The sequence below is a fragment of the Macrobrachium rosenbergii genome, chromosome 4 (genome assembly GCF_040412425.1).
Source record: "Macrobrachium rosenbergii isolate ZJJX-2024 chromosome 4, ASM4041242v1, whole genome shotgun sequence".
Classification (NCBI taxonomy): domain Eukaryota; kingdom Metazoa; phylum Arthropoda; class Malacostraca; order Decapoda; family Palaemonidae; genus Macrobrachium; species Macrobrachium rosenbergii.
The window spans coordinates 8,716,598-8,740,000 of NC_089744.1; the positions used below are offsets into that span (position 1 = coordinate 8,716,598).

The following is a 23,403-nucleotide window of genomic DNA, read 5'->3' on the forward strand; positions in this document are numbered from 1 at the left end:
ATTAACAAACTACACAGCTAATCAACTAGGAATTTTGAAAATAGGTGGAAATGTTAACTAGTAATTAGATGATGCTTCTATTCAAACCCTGAAACAGTCCAACTTAACCAAAAGGGCACCCACATAATCAGAGTATCTGACAAGCAACCCACCACCTCCACCCCCCTCTATGTTCATACTGTAATTCTTGGTAAAGTTTGCATCATATTTTCCTTAATCATGAAAAAACACTTAATAATAAATGAAAATCACTCAGTAATATATGAAACTAATTTTAAACTATTACAGAGAGAGAGAGAGAGAGAGAGAGAGAGAGAGAGAGAGAGAGAGAGAGAGAGAGAGAGAGAGAGAGAGAGAGAGAGAGATTATGAAAACCAAACTAACTAATCCAACATCATATAAGTCTGTCTTATATTACCCTATAGTAACCTAAGGTTTTACTGTACAAAATTTAACTTCAAAACAGAGAGAGAGAGAGAGAGAGAGAGAGAGAGAGAGAGAGAGAGAGAGAGAGAGAGAGAGAGAGCTAATTTATGAATACCAAACTAACTAATCCAACATCATATAAGTCTGTCTTATATTACCCTATAGTAACCTAAGGTTTTACTGTACAAAATTTAACTTCAAAACAGAAAGGGACTCCAGCAGGTAACCAAGATTTATAAAGTTGTGTAGCTTCTACATAAAGGGATTACAGAAAATAAAATAACATCCAAGCAGTATGTGTGATTAGACTATAGAAAAGTTATTTCACACTCTTGACAAGGCAATACCACCAACATAAAAACATAAAACAAGTAAAAAGTTACAAAATGAAAAATATAGACAGGAGTGATGGGACAATTTTTTCAGAGTAATATAGCTCTTCACCTAAAGTTACTTTTATAACTACAACCATACTGAGTTCACAGATATTAAAGGAAAGCACTATCAATAAAGTAACATGCTCAAAGCAGGAACCAAAATACAACTTTGAAAAATTTGCATTTTCAAAAACTTAATTACAAACTTGAGACATGCTATAAGACTTCAATTAAATAAAATTACAAAAAAAAAAAAAAATACTAAACACCATTACAAGACTCAAATTCTAATTCAAGTGCAACCAAACATTATACACATCAAGCAGAAACATACCTCTGAATATTCAACAAAATTTTCAAAAGGTTCAGTTGATGGACTCCTGAATGTCCCTCTTGGACCCTGCCCTCCTCCTACTATACCAATGCCTCTCATTCCTCTTCCACGGCCCCTACCACTACGGATGACTCCACCACGACCACCTCCCCTTCCTCTTGATAAGCTGCTAACTGGGCGAGAATCTGCTCTCCAGTCCAAGGAGTCCGAGGCTCTGCCATCATTGCGGCGGAAACCTTTTTCCCTTTTAAGTGGTTGGATATCTAAAGGCTTCCAGTTCTGTTTCTTGACTGCAAGATAAAGATAAATCATATTACCATTCAAGACAATACTTAATTATGAAGGTGGAAAGCTCACTCCATCTTTATTTAAAATCACCCACTGACAAGGAAAGCTTCCAATTTATCATCCAACGATGATACCAAATTGCCATGGCATCCAGTTACATTACAATACTGAAATAAAAAAATATTTAAATATTTATGTTCAGCCCCTCTTATTACCATAACTTCAGGTGCATTATTTGTTAGCAGAGTCCGTGACAATCCTTGAACACTAGAACTGGATTATTGGTATAGGTTTGAAAGTTAAATGCAATAACCACTACAGTTTCCAACTAAAAGGTCTATCACTTATACGAGAGGTCACTACCATATCAATAAAATAAAGGGAGAATTAATTAGATGACTACATTATTTATTTCATTTCCACCATCCTTCAACCTTATTGCACACAGATGGCATCCTTTTTCCAGTCTGGTGCAAGAGCAAAGGCATCATGAAGTTTTTTATTTTATATGCTACATTCCATGAATCAAAGACTTGTCCTTGCCATACAGCCTAGCAACCTCCAGATCTTTTTTTTTTTTTATATAAAGAAATTTGATTTCCTCATAAGGGATCTGAGCTGTTAATCAGCTCAGTGGTCTGGTTAAACTAAGGTATACCTTTTTTAACTAAGAAAAATCAAACCACTGACTTTTATACAGGACATTTAATCCTCAGGTGGGAGGTCATCTCGGGTAATTGGCCGTCATCTACAAGCAACTTATGTTTACTGTTCTTTGCTATCTGGGGTCAAACCTAATTTAAACTGTGCTGCAAGTCTAAAGTGGAAAAACATTAAAAATCCAGGTAGTTCCCCTCCTACAAACAAGTTCCCTCCCAAGAGCTCATTTGTAAGTTCAATCTGTTTACAAGTCCAACAAAGGTATTCAGGACTACATTTTGCCTAGAGCATAAAGCAGTGTACAGTAATAAAGCTTTTCATCAAGACAATTTGGTATTGGTAAAGTTATAATAAACAGAAATCTTTACTCTTTCCTTGAAGAAATGGCAATGCATTCATGAAGTTTATATATCTCACATCATGTGGACAAAGTAAGTCTCTATCTTTGAAAGTTTTTATACTGAGGGCTACCCATACTTAAGCATGAAAATGATCACAGTTATATTAATGAAATCTTAACAGCAACAATAACAACCAAACATATTTTGGGTACATTTACATAGCATCTCTTCAAACAACACAACACAGGATGAATTTTAAACTGCAGAAATTTATCTTCAAAAAGAAATTTACTGAGAAAAAAAATAACCAACTAGACTGCTAAAACCTCATATATACTATATAAAGGTAAGAAGTTTTTAAGAAATAACCTTTCAACATAATTCTTGTGTGTTGTTAAAATATGAAAGATTTGCACACTACAGTCAGGAATTTACCCTGGTTATTTTGTCATGGGTATGTGTACCGTACCTCTCTGTAAATGAAAATTTTCAATATCACTTACTTTTGTTTTTCTTATTCTTTGCCTCTCTTGTAGAGGCAGGCTGTTGTTTTTTGTTATTTTTAGTCTGTGATGACGAAGCCTCACGATTCTCCTTGAGAGAATCATCATCATGCGAACCTGAATCTTCGGACTTTTCATTATCTACATCAGAATTCTTACCATTTTTCACTTTTCTCTCTTCGCTCTTTCTCCACTCCGTTTTAGAATTCTGGAAAAAGGTATGAAAGTCCCATCATAAAACAAACAATCTCTGGTTGATTGGTTATTGTTAGAAAATTGGTGTAGCAACAGCATGGATCTTTGACCAATTAATTGTTCTAAATAGTATTATTTGTTTCATGCACTGTACAATGTACTAAATAATAAAGATCTGCTATCCTTGTTTTTTTTATTTTGGCATAAAAAATTATGAATATTGAAACTTACACATTTTAATATTTTTGATATTCAATTTAATTTTCATTCAATTTTGTTTATGTTACATGTTCTATTGCTGCTCTGACATGTGATTTTCGTGTATGCATAAAAACTCAATGAGCATGCCATAGCACAATGCAGTAAAAAAAATATTATGAAACAAACCTGTTGTAGATGAATAGCTTCCTGAGCTTGCTGAACCTCAACTAACGTTGGCCAATCTCCTACATTGTTCAATGAGTTATCCTGAAAGGTAAATAGAACAAGAACCACATTACAGATTAACATAAGTTGGGTTAGAAAACTATAGACCATAAAAAAAATGGTGGTTAATATTCTAAAGCTCTCACTTCTTAGAGTTTTCTTTTCAAAATTAAAATGTTACCTATCATTACATTCAAGCAAGCCCTGATTAAAACAAACCCACCCCCGCAGTATCTTATAACATTTTTGTGCTTAAGCATTGCAGAAATTTAGTAAAATCTACACTTGTTCTACAGGGTAGTAAAACTCACATTAAAAGCTACTCAATCTTTACCCTTAGTAATCTATGAGGTTGCTGAAATGACCTTTGAACCCCCATCACTATCTTAAACCTGTAACTTTCTTCCTGGATGCCAATATATAAATTTGCAGGAACCAGATACAGTAGACAGTTGTAATGTCACTTCAGAACTGATAGGTTGCACACAAGACTGGCTTAAAAATGTGTAGCCATACTTATTCCACTTAATTTTTGTGAAGTTTTCTCACGTTACTAATGTGTGGTAAACTGCAGGTGGCCAAGAGGTTTGTTGCAGAAGTTCATTAAGAGGCGTGCCAATCTTCGAATGTCAAGGTATGATCAAATTGGAGTTATTCATAGTTTTGGACTGTTTGATGTTAAAAATAAATATATCCTGAAGTATTATTGCTAAAAATTTTTAGATGGGTTAACTGACAATTTCGTTCATTGCATTTATTGCCCTGTGAGCGACAAATTGTCACAAACCTTGTTAAAAAAAATTTCTAACCCTGTTTCGTTAAAATTAATTGATATACTTGCATTACCCAGTAAAATATCTCTGTTTTCTCTAGTGACAGCATTGAGGCAAATGTGACATCAGAATAACTCGCTCAAAATTCGCATTCTTCTCAGCACTCGTCAAAGTGGCACCACACAGGTACTGAGCCAAACAATTTACATATAGTATAATGTTTTATATTTCTTAACTTATTTTAAAGTTTTGTATGTCTTGATTTATTTTTACAGTAAACTAACCATGATATGTAAATCAACACGCTTTATACTGATATGCAGACATATGCAAATGGATAGCAATCTTGCTCATCACCATTCACATATACAAAATTTACGTTATAAGTGAAATCATTTACAGGTCAATTTATTTTTTGACAAATGCTAAAACCAGAATTATTATTATACTACAGGTAGTCCCCGGTTTACAATGGGTGTTCCGTTCCTATGCCAAGTCATAAACCAAAAATCGTCGTAAACCGAAAAATCGTCGAAAATCGTCAAAAATCCAAAGAAAACATTACTTTTAATGCTTTTGGTTCATTGAAAACAATGTAATCTGCATTTCTATTTTGTTTTTCATCAAAAAAAGCCTCCAAATTTTTTTATTATGCCGTTTGAGCCATATTTCTTCTGTCGGATCGGCGTCGTAAGCATCGTAACCCCGGAACATGTGTCGTAAACTGGGAAGTAATATCTGATGAATATATTTGAAAAGCGTCATAACCTTGGAACATCGTAAACCAGACCCGTCGTAAATCAGGGACTGCCTATATTTTATTTCCTCATGATATCTCTAAGGGTGTCTATTCATGAATAAAAAAAATATGAAAGTATATGGCAACATTTCCTTTGGGCGCATCACGTAGTGCCACAATCTACTTCACGAGTCATGTCAACACCCAGCTTTTTCATGAGGAGGAGCACATTTATTTTCATCCAATTATTTTGTAAATTTCAGGGGATTTTTTACAGGGAAAATTACTTTTGCTGCAAAAACCAGCTTTTTAACTATCATAGTTACATAGTTATTGCAAAATACGCAATAATTTTTTTCCTTAGTTGTTTTCTCAAACCTTACTTTTTTAAACAATAAAGGAGCACATCTGAAAGAAGATGGAACCAAATCCACTGAAACTTTCGCAGCATTTAGTATAATTATACAGTTTAGCTTTGGTTTTTGTATGCCCTAGTTTTCCTACGATTCGGTTTTCGTCAACTTTTTTCGTTGAAATTTTGTCGTTTTCGAAAAATCCACTTGGTTATTGTAGTTGAACATGCTCCATCCCAAACTTGTCTACCTGACCGCATGCCTCACAAAACATCCCAAGCGTTCATGACTCAGACTAGTCTGTCTTTGTTTCTCACACTGAGTGAGCATCAACCCATACATTCATCCGAAACATTTCATAATAATCTATTGTCTTTTGTGTTTTTTGAGTGTGACCGCTAAATAAGCCACCATGAGGCCAAAGAAAGTTCTGAGTGCCAGCTCTTCGATAAAGAAAACAAGAAACAAGATTGAATTCAAGAAAGAACTCGTAGCAAAGTTCGAAAGTGACGTACGCATAGCTGATCTCAACAAGATGTACAGGAAATCTGTATCAACAATCAGTTCCATCCTGGCGAAGAAAAAAGAAATCAAGGAGGCGCTGTGAAAGGGGTAAATGTGCTAACGAAACAGAGATCGCAAATAATCAAAGATGTTGAGTTGTTGATATGGATCAACAAAAAACAGTTAGCAGGAGATAGTGTTTCAGAGGTGCTAATTGCAAAAAGGAAGGAGGAGGAGGAAGAGAGAGGGGGGATAATGTGCCTTCTTCAGTGATTAAGGACATGTGCAAAGTGGGGTGAGTTACAAGTTTTGCGGAGAAATATCACCCCAACAAAGCTGTTGCAAGCTGTGTCTGCAACATGTTCAATGACAATGAAGTGTTCCATTTTAGGCAAATCTTAAAGAGATGCCAGAAACAGATGTCTCTGGACAGAAATTAATTTTGTGTAGTCTTCAATATAAGTGATGTTAAAATGTTCATTTATCCATTTCATTAGTCATTCATATTTATTTCTCACTGTTTTCTATATGTAAAACTATGGTTATTCTCTATAAAATGTATTTTTTATTAATATTTTTGGGTGTCTGGAATGCATTAATGGGATTTACATTATCTTTTATGAGAATTATTGCTTCAGTTTTCGTACGGTTCGGTTTTTGTTCGACTTTCTGGAACGGATTACGTATGAAAACTGAGGTTCCACTTTATATCTTTAATTCAGTGCTTAATAAGGAAAAGTATTTTTGAGTACATCTTTTTTTCATATTATTTATAAAAAATTACATCAGTATTTTTTTTCAACTATAAAATTTATGAACTTAGGTCGAATTTTGTGATTTTCTTAAGCTAGGATTTTCAGTATTATTTGTTTAATAGGTGGTAAAAATCTGATGCAAATCCCCTCAATCACAAGGTAGCAATGCTTACCTTCTTTATAATAGGACCTTATGGCATCATACATCCCCCTGACTCCTGTAGATTCCCCCCCTTCCCCCACTCTCAATGCCACCCAGAATGCATCCTCACAGTCCTCATTGGCATTCAAATTCCCCATGGCAAGCTGGGCTAAAATGCAGCCCTCCTTATCGTCATCTGACTGGGATGAATGATTAAGGTATTAAGAAAACTGGACAGTAAAATTCTCCAAAATTATTACATCAAAAGAGTATGAAGTGTTAGACTAATTCTGCCCTAGACATAAGAATATACCATGAGATCAGTGAGTCTTATTTCAAAAGAGAAAAAGAAAACTGAAAACTTGAAGGTTAACACCACCAATCTCAAGCTGAAAATACTGCAGACAGAAGAAAGTATTATTTTTCTCTCAAGACCAAACAACCAAGCTGTGGAAAATAAGATGGCAGAGAATACATGAAATAGCCTTTAATTGTTCTCATATCATAAAAACAATAATGCACATGCATACCAGAGCTGTACTAATCCATATACTGTAATGAGATCCTGACCTGAATCACAAGAGTGAGGATCCAATTGCACTGTTCAACCAAAGTGGCTACAATCTCTTGTCACTACAAAATAGTGATATCACAGACGAAATGACTGAAAATGCTAATGTTATCATTTATAAATAACATTGCAAAAATATTCAAGCATGCTATCTCCCAAATTCATTCTGATCTACATCACTAACAGCTCACCTTATAAAAAAATCTTAAGGGAAGCTATAATCTAACATCCAACCCATAACACCTTCCTCCCTACCTACCAACATGACAGCTAATCAATCGAAATGAGTCAATAATCAGAGTCCTAGAATCAGACCACTTGCAGGCTATTGTTTCCAAATATGATCCCCACACTCAACTAAAGCCAAGTAATATCACAAAAATTCCACAAAATTTCACAGAAATAAATTTTGAGAACTTGCATGACCTTCCCTACTGTGCCAGACTAAAATGTGTTAAAACTAAGTAGCAACCTACGTAGGCAAGACCTATAAAATTCTTTACATCTTCAAAAACAAAATGTGCATGATTTCAAATCTACCAATATACCCATTAGAACTAGAAATCTATGGCCTTCAATTCCACCACAATAACAGAACTGGTATATTATTCACATTCATGGCCTCTAACTTACAGAATTGTCTACCTCATTGTAACATAACTAGTATGAATCAACCTTAACACACATTCAAGTGTAAGTTACACAAGTTCCTGGGTATCCTACTGGATGAGCCAAGTTGATAATGCAATATCACTGGTGACTTCAGTACCCCTATTACGGGGCACAAATCTAACCCGATCTGGCACCTGGTATTCAATCCATAAGTCAAATCCACCACTGCTCTCAATAATTGCAATTACAGTAGCAGTATCCACTACAACTAGGGGAGGGCCTTGACAGGAATATCTGGGGCCAGAGTGAACTGGATATCATCAGGTGGTGTGTGAGCAAATCTGCAAGAGAAATTCTGGTGGTATGGCAGTTACACAGGATAAAATAAGAGGAGGCATACTAGTCACAGAAGAAATGGTTGAAAATGTGATGAAAGCCATCATCAACACAGATAATTTCATGTATGAAAATCCCTTCATGAGTTAAACATGAAATGAGTTATCACTCTATGTCCTATGTATTTTCTGCCTCTCCTCCTATCAAGTTTAGGTCTTCATTTATTTCCTTTTCCCATGATTTCCTGAGTGTCTTACCACAAACCTTTTTTCCTTTTTTGCCAACATGCTACCACACCTCACCACAAACACCTCATTCACAAACGAATTTTCCACTGTACTTCAACCATAAACTCCATGGGTGCACCTTTCCAAAACCTCATCTATTTTCATAAATTTTACATTCTATTTCACTCCACATCACTAGCTACTCGAAATTATGTACATCTAAAAAATCTCTCACATACTTTACTAACACTGTAATTTTAAGCCTATTGGACAAATTGCAGTAAAACTATTATTTATGTGATCATGCAGCAATACTTCATAACTGCACCTTCAAAACATGTTGCAGGCTACTTGGACTTAGGCAGTCTCAATGAATATGTCTGCATGTTTGGTAGATGACTGACAAAGTATTTTCATGGTGGTTACTTTATTTTATTGTATTTCACTGGTACTGAATTACAAGTTCAAGTTTATTTATAACACTGTATGCACTGTACAGTAATTACTAAAACATGAGATGACTGGTTATAATGTCAAAACTTTCAACACTGTTATACTGATCAAGTTCTTCAGTAAAGACCTACTATACACTGAAGATTTTTTACTAAATTTGTTAAGCACAAGAGAATTTCAAACAATATTGTGAAACAATTTTTATTCATCTTAAAGCTATCACTCCTCATGGTCTTCATCATACCGTTCTTTGTGTGATGAAAAGCCTACTGGTATGTGTTGTTACCTAAGATAACAATTACTGATAACTATCCCTTTTGTATTGTTACCTTAGATAGCGGTTACTGATAACTGAAAAGAACAGTAGTTCCTAATAACTGATGAAAATTTTTTCCCCTCCTCAGACTACATTTTCTTGTAAAATCTCTTTTGGTTTTTAACTGGAAATATATCACTAAAGTTTCTATGATATTTTTACATGGCTACAGTTTAACTGGAATATAAGTAACCACGCCAGTATGCTAGTGGTTCCTTTCCTTAAGGCATCAAGGGCCTTAAATTTAAGGCTTTTCTTTATTACAGAATAAATACAATATACTGCGTGTACACATATATTTGATTAAAAATTTTGGCATCTAATGGCTGTCCCCATTTATGAAATAGTTTTCCCATTCAAATGGTATTTCCTCCTTTAAATGGTACGTAATGTCTGGAAAAGCATACAAAAATGTGCTCAACAGACAGGGGACTATCACCAAAGGAAAATTCTGGGGCACTAGCTCCTTTTACAATAAAATTATGGGTTAACATATTATGGTCAACCTAAGATGAGTCAGATTAATTTCAAACCTCCTGCTTAGGCTATAGCCAGATCCCAATAGCATGCTTCTCCTTTGACCTTCTCAATTTTTTTGTTACTTGACAGAAATGATGACCATATAAATTTTAAATGACCATTCTCATATCTATATGGCTGCATCTTTAGCTTCCATACAGTTTTGTACTTCATATCTTCATATTCCTATATGAAATGGGACCCAGCAACATGAAATGGATTTGTGCCTACGAGAGGAGTCTGTCAATTAAATAACAAATGACTCACATAACATACTACTGCACATCCTACTCTATTTTCTGATTTTTATTCAGTTATGTAAATTTTCTTTACACTTTTATGCTTGTTACAATGTCCTCATAATTTACTTTTTATTTCTTCCTTTGGCTTACATTTTTCTCTATACTGTACAAGCATATGCTTCTGGAATAAATCTGGGAAGGATATTTGAATGATCAACTTGGAGAGGATTTTCTGAACTTTTATATCATCATCTAATTCCTAACGCCTGATTTGGAAAGGCTTAGAAAATCTTGTTCTAAACTTTTTAAATCATATTCTGTCATATTCTTGAAGGCTAGATTCTTTTTTGAGCATGTCAGTCATATGGTGTAATGCAATCCTACCTCATGCTGTATCAAATCTTATGGTAATTCATGTGAATCTACAGAGAAGACTTCAGCAAATGAAATTCTGAAAGCTACTTGTGCAATTCTAAGCCCTAAATCACAAACTAAATCTAGTTCCTTTAGTTTTGATTTTGAAACAATACACTTCGCAACCACAGTCAAGTTTGGGTCTAAAGCTAAAACCACATTCAACTTTTAAAATATTTAGTAATTTTCTGACCTCCGGTTTAAGATGATTTATGTTACTTTATAATGTTAGCTTTTCATATAAATTCATACCTAAAAATCTGACCTCTTTTGCATATGGTAAAATATTTTCAATTTGAGTGAGTGTTGGGAATGTTTTGCAAGTTTTGCAACTAGAAAACTGAATGGCAACCATTTTTGATGTAGAGAATCAAGGTCCACCTTTGTATATCCTGCCAGTTAAACTCTGCATCATATCCTGTACATTAAGGAGTAACCTACAAATAAAGAGGCTCTTACTCCTGGGGCTATTTTGTCCAAAATATTGTTAATGGCAACAACAAAAAATGTCACTGAGAACATTAGCCCACGAGACTGCTCTTTGTAGGGTGAGTTTAGAAATTAGATTCCTACCTCTTATCCTATGCATCTCTTAATAAAAAAAAAAAAAGGTATTTTCATCATAAAATTAAGTTTCATATATACTTGACAAGTAATTACATAGCTATAATTTCTACTTGTGCGGCAGTTAAAAATCTGAAGTTTGCGGTAGCAATTCATTTGTTTCAAGTGTAGGTAACTACAGTACCCCGCACTCTATCGGGGAACAATAGATACAACAAAATAGAGAAAATCACTTCTTTTGTGCATAATGTCCATCAGAGGGGAGGAGGGAGGGATCTGATCTGTAATTAATTACTTGGTAAGTATATATGAAACTTAATTTTGCTATGAAAATACCATTTTCATATACAGTATGTAAATTACCAAGTAATTACACAGCTGAATCCCACATTGATAGGGGGTGGGATAATTGCACATATTTTATTTCAAAAACAGTCAAGTATGAAGATGAATTTGCAACATAAAATCTGTTAGCATTGATAAAACGCTTGTTGTATCCTTACCTGGTAAGACAGCTACAGCAGGAGATTACTGCCTTTTGGTCAGTGACTTAGCGGTATAGCAGAGATAAGTACCTACTTTAAAGAGGGGGCTTTAGAGTGAAGGAGTCCTCCGAACACCCAAAAGCATCAACAAAAAAATTTGCCCTTGTCCTGGGTGCAGTACCAAATCAAAAAAGACCAAATAAAATTGTTACCTATTGTACATTAACAACCATAAAAATTAAAAACCATCATACCACTACCACAGACTGGTGGGTACTCCAGGTACATGTAGCCCCCAGGCTTCCCAAAAGAAAACTCAACACCCAAAATTCAAGGTAAAGAAGTTACGGATAGGAAGGGGTGATTCTTATGCTTCTTCCCCAATACCATGCCATCCACCAATAACAGACCTAAGGTACTGCAATTCTCAAATGTTTCTATTTCTTATAAATAATGCGAGGCAAAAAGGGGAGTTGCATTTCCAGTATGTCAACTAGAGGATAGCTGAGAGTGACATATTGTCTAAATGCACACGACATGGCAACAGCCCTAATTTCGTGCACTCTAACCTTATTAGAAGGTAGAGTTTCCTCTTGTATTTGAGAGTGTGCCTCTAAAATAGAGCTTCGAAGAAAAATGACAATGCATTCTTAGACATGGGTTTAGACAGCTTCTTCAAGGAACATCAGAGGTTACTGACAGGGCCTCTGATCTTCTTCGTCCTCTCCAGGTAATATCTCAGAGCCCTTACTGGACAAAGGACTCTTTCCTCTTCCTCTGGTCCTAAATATCCATAAGATTTTTAATGGAGAATGAGTGTAGCCAGGGATTAGATGGACTCATTCTTAGCTAGAAAGCCAAGAAAAAAGGAACAGGCAGTGTCCCCTTGCAAAAATCCAACACGTTTTTCAATTGCCTGCAGTTCGCCCACTCGTTTAGCCGTGGCCAAAGCTAGTAGAAGAAGAGTTTTCTTTATGAAGTTTTCCAGAGAAATGGAGTGGAGAAGCTCATAAGCAGGGCCCACTAACCATTCCAGCACCACATCTAAGTTCCATGAAACAAAGACGTCTTGCGGCTGCTTATTAGTCTCGAAAACCTAATCAGATCACTCAGGTCTTGATTAGAACCCAAGTCTACTCCCCTATGTTCAAAAACTGACCCAAAACATCGACCTGTAGCCTTTAACAGTCAATGCAGAGAGCCCCTTGTTATTCTTTAAGAAAAGAAGGAAATCTGCTATTTGAGCTACAGTGGTTTTAGCAGATGAGACATTATTGTTGCTGCACCACCTGCAGAAGATGGCCCACTTGGCCTGGTAGATTCTACATCTGCTAATAGCTTCTGCAGCTTGTTTGAAAATCCCTTAGCTCTGACAAGTGACCTGATAGTCTGAATCCTGTAAGAGTTAGAGCGGATATGCCTTGGTGAAATTTCCAAAGATGGAGCTGTTTGACAAGATGTGGATTTTGAGGCAGTAGCCTTGGAAATCCACAAGGAGCTTTAGAAGGTCCAGGAGCCATTTTTTGAGTGGCCAGAAGGGAGCTATCAGTGTCACTGATATGTTGCTGTGAGACTGGAACTTACTGAGAACTGCTCTCACCATGTTGAATGGTGGAAAGGCGTACAGGTCCAGGTTTGACCAGTTTACTAGTATGGTATCCATCACCCAAGCCTGTGGGTCTGGAACTGGCAAACAAAAAAAGAGGAAGGCGGTAATTCCTCAAAGTGGTGATCAGCCTCCCTTGGATGAATCTAGTGGTGGTCCTAACCCGATTCTGGTCTGCCCAAATGAGCAGCTCCTTTGCTGCCTCACACAGGGAGAATGAGTGAGTTTCACCCTGCTTCCTGGTGTATGAGAGAGCTGTGGTGTTGTCCGAATGAATCACCACAGTTCTGTCTGTGACTGCTTCCACAAAGCATTTCAGGCCCAGATGCCGACAACTCTTTGACACTGATGTGCAACTTTCTTTGCTCCAGAGACCATGTGCCAGAAGCTTCTAGGGCACCCAAAAGAGCTCCCAAACCTTGGTCTGAGGGATCTGCATAAAAGGAGAGGTCGGGGCTCAGAAGTTGAAGACTTTCTCTCTGACAGTCTGTCTCTGAACGTCCACCACCAGAGGTCCTCCCTTATTTCTGTCGTAATCGGAAACGTCACTGTGTCTGGTTGTTCCCCTATGTTTCAGCTTGCCCTTAGGAAAACTGAAGGGGCCTCATATGAAGGCTTCCTAGTTTCACAAATTGTTCATTGGATGAGAGGGTTCCCAGCAAACTCATCCACTGATTCGCAGAGCAAACTGGAAGAGAAAGGAGATCTTGAACTGACTGAAAGCAGGACTCTATCCTCTTGGGGGAGGGAAAACCTGAAAAGTCAGAGAGTTGATCTTCATCCCTAAATAGAGAATCTCCTGAGTAGGGACTAGCTGAGACTTCTCTTGATTTATCAAAAGTCCGAGATCCTTGGCAAGGAGAAGGGTTACCTGTAGATCCTTCATGCATTGCTCCTGTGATGGGGAGCAGAGGAGCCAGCTGTCTAGGTACAGACAAATGTTTATACCTAGCAGATGAAGTCACTTTGCAAGTGGAGACAGGACTCGCGTGAATACCTGAGGGGCAGTGGAAAGACCAAAGAAATGCGATCGTAACTGGAAGACTCTATTCCCGAAGACAAACCTCAGGTATTTCCTGGACTCCGGGTGGACTGGAATATGGAAATACGTGTCTCGCATATCTAGTGTTATCATCCAGTTACCCTGCTGGATGGAGGATAACACTGACTGATTTGTCTCCATCTTGAACTTTGTTTTCTGAGTGTACAAGTTCAAAGCGCTTATGTCAAGGACAGTTCTCCAACCCCCGATGACTTGGGGAAAACAAACACGCGGTTGTAAAAGCCTCTTGACGAACAATCCTCCGCTACTTCTATGGCTTTCTTTCTTAGGAGAGCTGACACTTTTCCCCCTTGAGAGCTGCGAACCTCTCAGAGCCCTCCAAGTTTGCTGTCAATGTGATCGGCGAAGTTACAAGAGGAGGGTACTCTTTGAAAGGAATCAAGTAACACTCTCTTAAAATTTTGACCATCCAAGGTTCCGCACCTTTGGCACTCCACCTCTTCCAAAAGAGAGTGAGTCTGGCCCCTACAGGTGCACAGGGGATGGGACAGTCACTTCCTGGAAGATGGTTTGCCTGAAGTCCTCTTAACGGACCTTGGGGGAAAATGCACCTTGGAACGGGGCCTAGAGAAGCCCTGTCTGCCTCCTCGAAAGGGCTGCTGCTGCAGGGGAGAGACCGACTTAGTCGAGAAAGAAGCAGAAGGTTCCTTGGGGAGCTTCGCTGACTGAGCCAAAAGATCTTGCGTGGACTACTTCTGTAAATTAGTGACACTCTCCTTAACTGACAACTGCAGAAACAAGAATTGTCTGTCCAAGGGAGAGTATAGAAGAGCAGATTTCTGGACCGACTTAACTCCTTTTGTGGTGAAGGAGCACCACAGCTCCCTCTTCTTGAGAACTCCAATGGCAAAAAGAGCTGCCAGTTCAGAGGAGCCATCCCTCACCCCTTTATTCACGCAGGATAACACGCCTAGCCAGTCTGAAGACAAGTCCGAAGCTCGAACATCGTATTCCTCGATCTTCCTAGCAAGCATTCCAATTGTCCAGTCCAGAAAACTGAACACTTCGAGGACTTTAAATAATGTTTCACTAAATGGTCAAATTCTGAAGAGAGAAGAACACCTTAGCTGATGAAAAAGCTGAATGTCTCACTGAGTCAATTAAACCCAAGAAGTCACCTTGGGAAGAGGCACGCCTCCCAAGGATGGAGCTTCTCCTGTCGAATGGGAGATATCTCCTGGCCGTCAATCTTGCTGGAGGAAAAGCAAAAGTGGCCTTCCCTTGCTCCCTCGTCATAGACAACCAATCCTCTACTTCCTTAAGGGCCTTCCTAGCTGAGGAAGTGAGAACTATCTTCACCAGACAAGAACTAGAGTCCATCTGATTCCTCATCAAAAATGTAAAAGCATGCAAAACCGGAGCAGCTGGCTGGAAGTGTGAGAGAAAATTTGCCAAAAAGTACTTCATCAGAGCAGCATACGTAGTAAGAGTAGGCTTTTGAATGACGACCTCTTCCTCTTCTGAAGAAATGGGAGACAAAGAAGCCTCTCGAGATGGCTTCATCAAAGTGGGCGCCTTGTACAGCAAGTCCAGCACATTGTCCAATTGCTTTCTAATATGTGCAAACGAGGGATCTTCTGATACTAAGGCAGGCAAAGCAGAAGAATATGGGCACTCTGTTGGCGGCAAGCGCTCAGAAGCGGAAGTGGTCCAAGGTGGGCACTCAGGAGAAAGAGACAGGCTCTCTGAGTCTGAAATGGGTGGGAGTCCAAGACAGGGGATCGGAGACTGGATGGCGCTCTGGGGGGTATACGCTGACTTGTCATGCAGGCGTCCAAAACATGAGCATTTGCTGGGAGAGCGCTTAGAAATCAACAACTGGCTCTCAGCCTGGGAGCGATCTGGAGAATGACGAGACGGACTGCACCACTTACTACAACCTAGTTTCAGACTGATAGCAGGGTCTCTACAGAGCGCTTGGTTGAAATTGGAGAGGGCTCTTTACCATGACATCCCTTTAAAGGACGAGACCCCCACACTCCCGGAAAATGCCACATATGTCTTTTCCCCAGACTGGAGATATCAGAGTCCGATGACATTGATGGGCACTCACAGTAATGCCTTTCCACCGAATCGGATGAGAGGGCGACCAAGCCCGATGACATCCCTTGGACCTCCGGTATGTCTACTCCCAGGTTCAGCAAGAATCAGCGGGACGGACAGCCATCTCCTCCACTTGCACTGACACTTGTTTAAAACTCTGAATTTCATCTATCAGAACCTTAAGCGATTCACCCAATTTCAACACAGTGTTGACCACAAGATCAAATTTGCAATCAAACTTACTCTCAAGGCTGGCTACGGCATCAGGTTCAGAAGCCAGGAACAGGAGTTGATTGAAAAACATTAGGACTCAGGATAATACAAGGGCAGGAGAAGGAATATTACGGTCTAAGACTTGAATGACAGACAGGTTCAACACTCACAGCTCTACCCTCGGCTCTAACAGCCACTTTCCTCCTATCCTTATCTAATTCATCCATATGGGACTTTAAAACTTCCCATTTTTTCTGATCCCATCCTTCACATTCAGCGCACTTCAGATCTTTTGAACACTCTTGTCCTCCACACTTTGCACAGATCATATGACTACCATAGGTCACCTTCGTCATCCAAGTCTTGCACCCTTCCCTACAATATCTAACACTTGATGAGCTAGAATCAGACATATTGCAGGAATACCAGCTAAGCTAAGCTGAAAAGCTACCAAACTCAACAATACTTCACCAAATCCTTGAAAGTGCGATGAAACAACTTCAAAACAAACCACCAAAACCATTCGATGTTACATCGAATGCCAACAGAAAAGAAGGGATTTTCTCTGTTTTGTTGTACCTATCGTTCCCTGATAGAGGGCAGGGTAGTTACCTACACTTAAGACAAATGAATCGCTACCACAAACTTCAAATTTTTAACTGCCACAAGAGAAGAAAGTATAGCTGTGTACAGTAATTACATAGTAAGTTACATATATGAAAATCATGTTTCCTTTCATTACCCAGTCAACTGCTTTAAAATCCCAAACTGTCAAGTGATATTAATTGGTTCATATCATAGACTATACAATTTCAGAATGTTTGCAATTGTCTTTGGTCTATGTTTACAGATTTCCAGTCCTCTATGAGAAGCTAACATCTTGTCTAGCATGAAATGCATGACATGCTAATATCTTGTCCAGTATGAAAAACAAGACTGGCCACAAGTTTCTGAGTGTTTACAATATCTAAATTCTGTTGCAAAAGTGCTTCATGGCATATGCAAATGCGAACAAAATAAAGCACATCTTTAATGGTACTACTCAATAACACTGATGGAAAACCTTTATTCGAGTATAAAATGAAACAAGGATCAAACTTTTATATAACTAGGGCAAAAATTTTTTCCTTAAGATGAACTCAGGTGCCTAATGTAAGTATGAATACATACTGATATTTCAAGTGGATGCTTTTCAAAACACTAATTGAGGAATTAATTTTTAATACTCCCATTACCAGCAAGTTCAGGCGTTGGAAAAGGTTTTTCATTCTTAGGACTGACATCAACATACAACAGATCAACCCTCTTAATAGCCTATAGCATAAGAGAGAACCTTTGCCTCCATTCTAGTTGCAATAAACACTTACCTCCCTGACAGTGTGCATGAATTTTCACCCAGCCAATACTAGTAGCAGTAGTGTAATCAAGCTGACAACCAATGGCAACATACCTTTACATTATTTTTGCTGTTATTTGTTGTAGATGGAGGAGAGGTCTTGCCGCTGTTCTGATTGAAGATGGATGCTAATTTTTTGGTTTCCAATGGAGTTGGTTGAGTCACAGCTACCTGATTATCGTCGGAAGAGTTGACAGGCATGGGTTCCCTTGGGGAGGAAGAGGAGGAAGAGGAGGACAAAGAGGAGGTGGAGATGGTGGTGGTAGTTTTGGAAGATGATGATGTGGATGCTGAGGTGCAAGGAGAAGATACAGTGGTGCTGGTGGTGGTGGTGGTGGTGCTGGTGGTATTGGCAATGGTAGATGAGGGTTCTGGTTTGGGTAATGCAGCAGGAGCCTTTTCCGTCTCTGCCACAGGTATGGACGACTCCACTACTGTAGTTGTAGTGACCTCTGGGCCAATTGTAATGATTGGTATTCTACTTTCCTTGTCTATGTCTTCATTACCTGGAACATGTAAGAAAAACATAACTTGTAACACACAATACAGTAGCATAAAAATGCAATACTATATCTAATAGTAAGGAGAGAATGTACTTTTAATCAAAACCTTCATTAAAATCATTATTGTGTAATATTACCTGATTGTCACAATTAAGAGGGAAAGAAAGAGAGGTGTCCTCAATAACTCCCAAATAAAACTGCAATAATTTAATTCATCCTCTATTTTTATTATGTGGAACCTTGTTCTTTTTAAGTTATAAAGCAATGATCTACCTTGCTGGTCCTATATGAATATATATGCTAAGCAGAAGCAGCAATAATAATAATAATAATAATAATAATAATAATAATAATAATAATAATAATAATAATAATAATAATAATAATAAACCAAACAAAAACTTCTTTCAGTTTTCTTCTGAAGATGGAAAGAAGAAACCCACAAGATTCCTGTGTATAACTTGTTTACTTGTAAATATTTACATATTACTTTAGTCTCGAGTACTTTCAGGTCCTAACTGTGACCCTTTTTCAAGAGATGTGAAGGTGGTCAGGCTGGTTCAAGGCCCAGCAATCTTCTGAAACTTCTTCTCCCTGTGCTGTCATTTATATGATGGCTGTCCTGGTTTCCATTCTCTTGAGAGTTGTTTATCTCCTCCTGTCGGTCTGATATCTTGAACTGATGGTCAGCGGGATTAACCCTTGTGGTCACCATCAGTCTGTTGGGCAGGAGACCTGACCTCCAGGTCAGAAGGGTCGATTTTAGCTTCTTTTAATATTAAAGCTCGGCTTACGGGATCTTCTGATGTAAATCCTTTGTTTCCTTCTATCACTTTAATCTCTCTGATGAGTGCCCCTTCCACTAACCCCCTATGACTGATGTTATTGCTTTTGTGATTTACATCAGAGGATCCCGTAAGCCAAGCTTTAATATTAAAAGAAGCTAAGATCGACCCTTCTGACCTGGAGGTCAGGTCTCCTGCCCAACAGACTGATGGTGACCACTCACTTACCACAAGGGTTAATCCCACTGACCATCAGTTCAAGATATCAGACCGACAGGAGGAGATTAACAACTCTCAAGAGAATGGAAACCAGGTCAGCCATCATATAAATGACAGCATAGGGAGAAGAAGTTCCAGAAGACTGCTGAGCCTTGAACCAGCCTAACTACCTTCATATCTCTTGAAAAAGGGTCACAGTTAGGACCTGAAAGTACTCGAGATTAAAGTAATATGTAAATATTTATAAGTAAACAAGTTATACACAGGAATCTTATGGGTTTCTCTTTCAATAATAATAATAATAATAATAATAATAATAATAATAATAATAATAATAATAATAATAATAATAATAATAATAATAATGGATTTCTAACTGTCTAGGCCAATTAATCAACTTCACTGTCAGAAAATATTTTGACTGTTTCAATGGACACTGAGCCTAACCACATTAATATTTTGAAAAATGTTAAATCGTACAGAATTTGGCCCTACCCATCAGAATTACTTCCTATTTTCAAAATATGCTAATTTTTTAATTAATTTCTAACCAAACTCTGATTTTCATTTCAACTCAGTACAGATGTAAAACTGTTAAATGACAGTGCCACATCTGATTTTAGTTTCCTCAAAAACAGGCAACTGGAATTCACAGGCATGATGCATTTTCTTTTAAAAGATATCACAATGCTTGGATACGACACTTTACAAAATTAACAGCCAATCAAAATTGTTTGAAATTATCTTACCAGAAATTTCCATATAAAATCCTTGAAAATTTTGGTAATTTTTTGTGACCTAGTCACCAAGAGAATAGCGTAAGATCATCTGAGTCACATAATCAAGGGGCAATGGGGTAACTTCCTGTAAATTTCATAAATATCTAATGAATAAGTTTTAAAAAGTAACAAAAACTTTATTTTGCAGGTGTTGGGCAAGGTCTTGCTGTAGCACCCTGGGGATGGTGGTATGACAGCAGGTTGGATATTTTGGGAGGAGACTGGCGCCAGCAATGTACTTTACTTTCTGGCATTTTCACAACACTTATGTTGTTTTTGTTCTTAGTCATCATTCTTATGACCTAATAGTTTGTAATTTTAGCGCCAGTATCTTGTAACACAACAAATTTGTATAGTAATTCATGAGTAGCCCATTATATGTACTTCAACCTTCATGCCCACTGTTCCTTTTCATAAGCCTTTTGAGTACATGACGAATGTGTTAGGAGTTGCATTAATTCTTAATCTAGTCATAACAGTCTTTTATACTGCACAATTTTCTTCACTAACCTAAACTGCAGTAAATTAACAGATTACCATCAGCTATGGATTTAGGTCAAACTGAAATGTTGTTTGTTTGTTGATCTACTTATAACAGCAACAGGTAATCCATGCTGTCACAGATAATGTTCACTTGTCAGCTGGTTTCATTTTCAGTATTGAGACATTTGTGTTTTCTTCACTTAAAATTATTAATTACACAGTTTTATCAAACCAAAAAATAGTAGTTTGAGTTTTTTTTATATGTATACAGTAATTATTTTAGTACTGTCTTGTTCTTGAGCTCAGAATCTATTGTTGTTTGTTTGGCTTCATTTGATATTCCCATCCATTCCATTCAAGATGTGGGTTCTAGTTCAAAAGCCTTCTTCTCAACATTTTGCCTCTTATGGATAGAGATGTGGGAAATTCTACATGAATTTTGCAAAGTTCTCTGTATCCTTCTTACCACTACTAGCACAATATTTTCCCCCTTAAACCTCCTTTCGTTTTACCTGTGTGCTGTAACAGCACCAAACTACTTGGAATACAGTATCCATTTTCAAGTTAAGTCCCCTTTTCTTGTTTTGTCTACTCAAAACAGCATTTCATCCATGTGGCTGCTTTGAGCACATCATCACTCTCATCCATGTGGCTGCTTTGAGCACATCCTCCCTCTGCAATTCATCATATTTTTTTTTTCATTGTGGGCAATTAAGGTCATATAACTAAGCCAATCCTAGAATTTAGAACATATAACTAAGCCAATCCTAGAATTTAGAACAATGTGTCAAGCACAAGCAACACTATCACAACACAGGCTCCTAACCCCTTGGCACGAAATACAGGGCATCTCTCTCTCTCTCTCTCTCTCTCTCTCTCTCTCTCTCTCTCTCTCTCTCTCTCTCTCTCTCTCTCTCTCTCTCATCGTTGCTTGACTTTTGTAGACTTTTGTAAATGTTTTAGTATGATATATTACTTCTGTCATTCTTCTCTCTCTCTATTTTAACAAGAAGCTCTGCTTTTGTTCTTACCAATCTTATGACATAATAGTTCACAATTTTTACATTTAATATCATAACATTTCTGGTAACAAATAAATCTGTAATTCATACTGAGCCAATTAAAATTAACTTTCTGAATTAATGAAATTACACTTCACGTTAATTCTACCTTTTCACAGAAACTCTGAGTAAAGTAATGTGTGTTTAGAGTGGTATCTATTTCTAACTTCAGCCACATTATTTTATATAACTGATATTTCCCAGGACTCTTTAAATGAAACTGAAAGATCCCCATCAACTACAGTTCTAAGTCAAACCGAAATATGGGTTTACTTGCTTGACGGCCTACTTTAGATAGGATGACTTCAGGTAATCATGCTGTCATTGGAGTTGCTACTTTGTTTTCAGTAATGGAGATCTAGGTAAAATCAGTGCATGATGAGCACAAAGTGGATGAAGATAAACCATAATAAAACTCAAAGGGATGATTGTTAATAAGTCTCAGACACTGGATGCAACTCTCCAGATCTTTCCACTACGTGCAACGTATTCAAATTCTTCGACTTCCCCAAAATGTAGTAAACCAAGAAAGTGTTAACAGATTTTTAGGGAGCTGTCTACCCTGAGAACCTATTAACAATCATCCCTTTGAGTTTTATTCTTGTATGTCTTGAGTGCTGTTCCCATTTGGTGATGCGTGCCAATAGACCAGACGTGGCATTGATTGACAAAATCAAGAAGAAAGTATCATTCATTGCTGTGGCAATACCATGGGACACCAGAGTAGATGAGAAAGAAAGAGAAAAAAATTATAAGTGTCAAGACCTAAAAATTGAAATAAGGATATGGGATATGCCAGTGGAAATTGTACCTACAATCATAGGAACACTACGCACAATCCCAAGATCCCTGAAATGGAATCTGGAAAAACTAGATGCCGAAGTAGCTCCAGGACTCATGCAGAAGAGTGTGCTACTAGAAATAGTGCACATGGTGAAAAATGTGATGGACCCCTATGGAGGCAGGATGCAACCCGGAACCCCACACTATAAAAACCACCTAGCCGAATAGGATGACTGTGATAGACCAAAATAAAATAAAATAAAATATAATAATAATTTCTGGATCGGGTCCCGTGTCAGCCGATGAAAAGTCCATTCAGCACTTATTTCTAGGTAATGCTAGATACCAGAGAGAGCTGAATGAAATGCTGGAGTTACTACCCCAGAAGCTCCATCAGATGGATGGAAAAGGGTGAACTACAAAACACGGAACCTTATCCTATAGAGATCCCAAGGGTCCCACAGGAGGTGCCGTTACAAACCCATGTACCAATTGTGGACAGCACACAAAACACTGCTAGCCGCATTCCATGAAAGCAACACCCCACTAGAATGATGTTTACTATGGGAGGGACATGACACATGATGGAGGTGGGACACGGTCCCCTCTCCAGAAATAGATTTTTCCTTTGTCAAAATCCTTTCTGGATCGGGTCCCTGTCAGCCGATGAAAAATTAACAGAGAAATAAACATAATTCTTAAACTAAAAGATAAAAATTTAAGGGGAACAGAAGACCAAGGTCCAAAAGAAACTTTTTAATCACTAGTAACAATAACAATAATGTACAAAAGAAACTGATGTTAGCTTAAAATTAACATGACAATGTGAAAATGTACATAAACAAAATAACTATACAATATTGAAAACCTTATAACTTAAATGTGTCATTTAGACAAATACATAGATAACACAA

General features: G+C 37.7%; 1 protein-coding gene across 15 annotated transcripts in view; it reads right to left on the reverse strand.

Moving 5' to 3' along the window:
• larp (La related protein) overlaps positions 1-23,403 on the reverse strand; it is a 172,527-nt gene that overhangs the window by 72,638 nt on the left and 76,486 nt on the right. For all 15 annotated transcript variants that reach the window (XM_067089811.1, XM_067089801.1, XM_067089791.1 and 12 more), the window contains 4 exons: positions 17,931-18,382; positions 3,512-3,592; positions 2,930-3,137; positions 1,138-1,427 (listed from right to left, as the gene is read on the reverse strand). In XM_067089811.1, the coding sequence (XP_066945912.1) occupies positions 1,138-1,427; positions 2,930-3,137; positions 3,512-3,592; positions 17,931-18,382 (1,031 nt within the window). The remainder of the gene's footprint in view (positions 1-1,137; positions 1,428-2,929; positions 3,138-3,511; positions 3,593-17,930; positions 18,383-23,403) is intronic.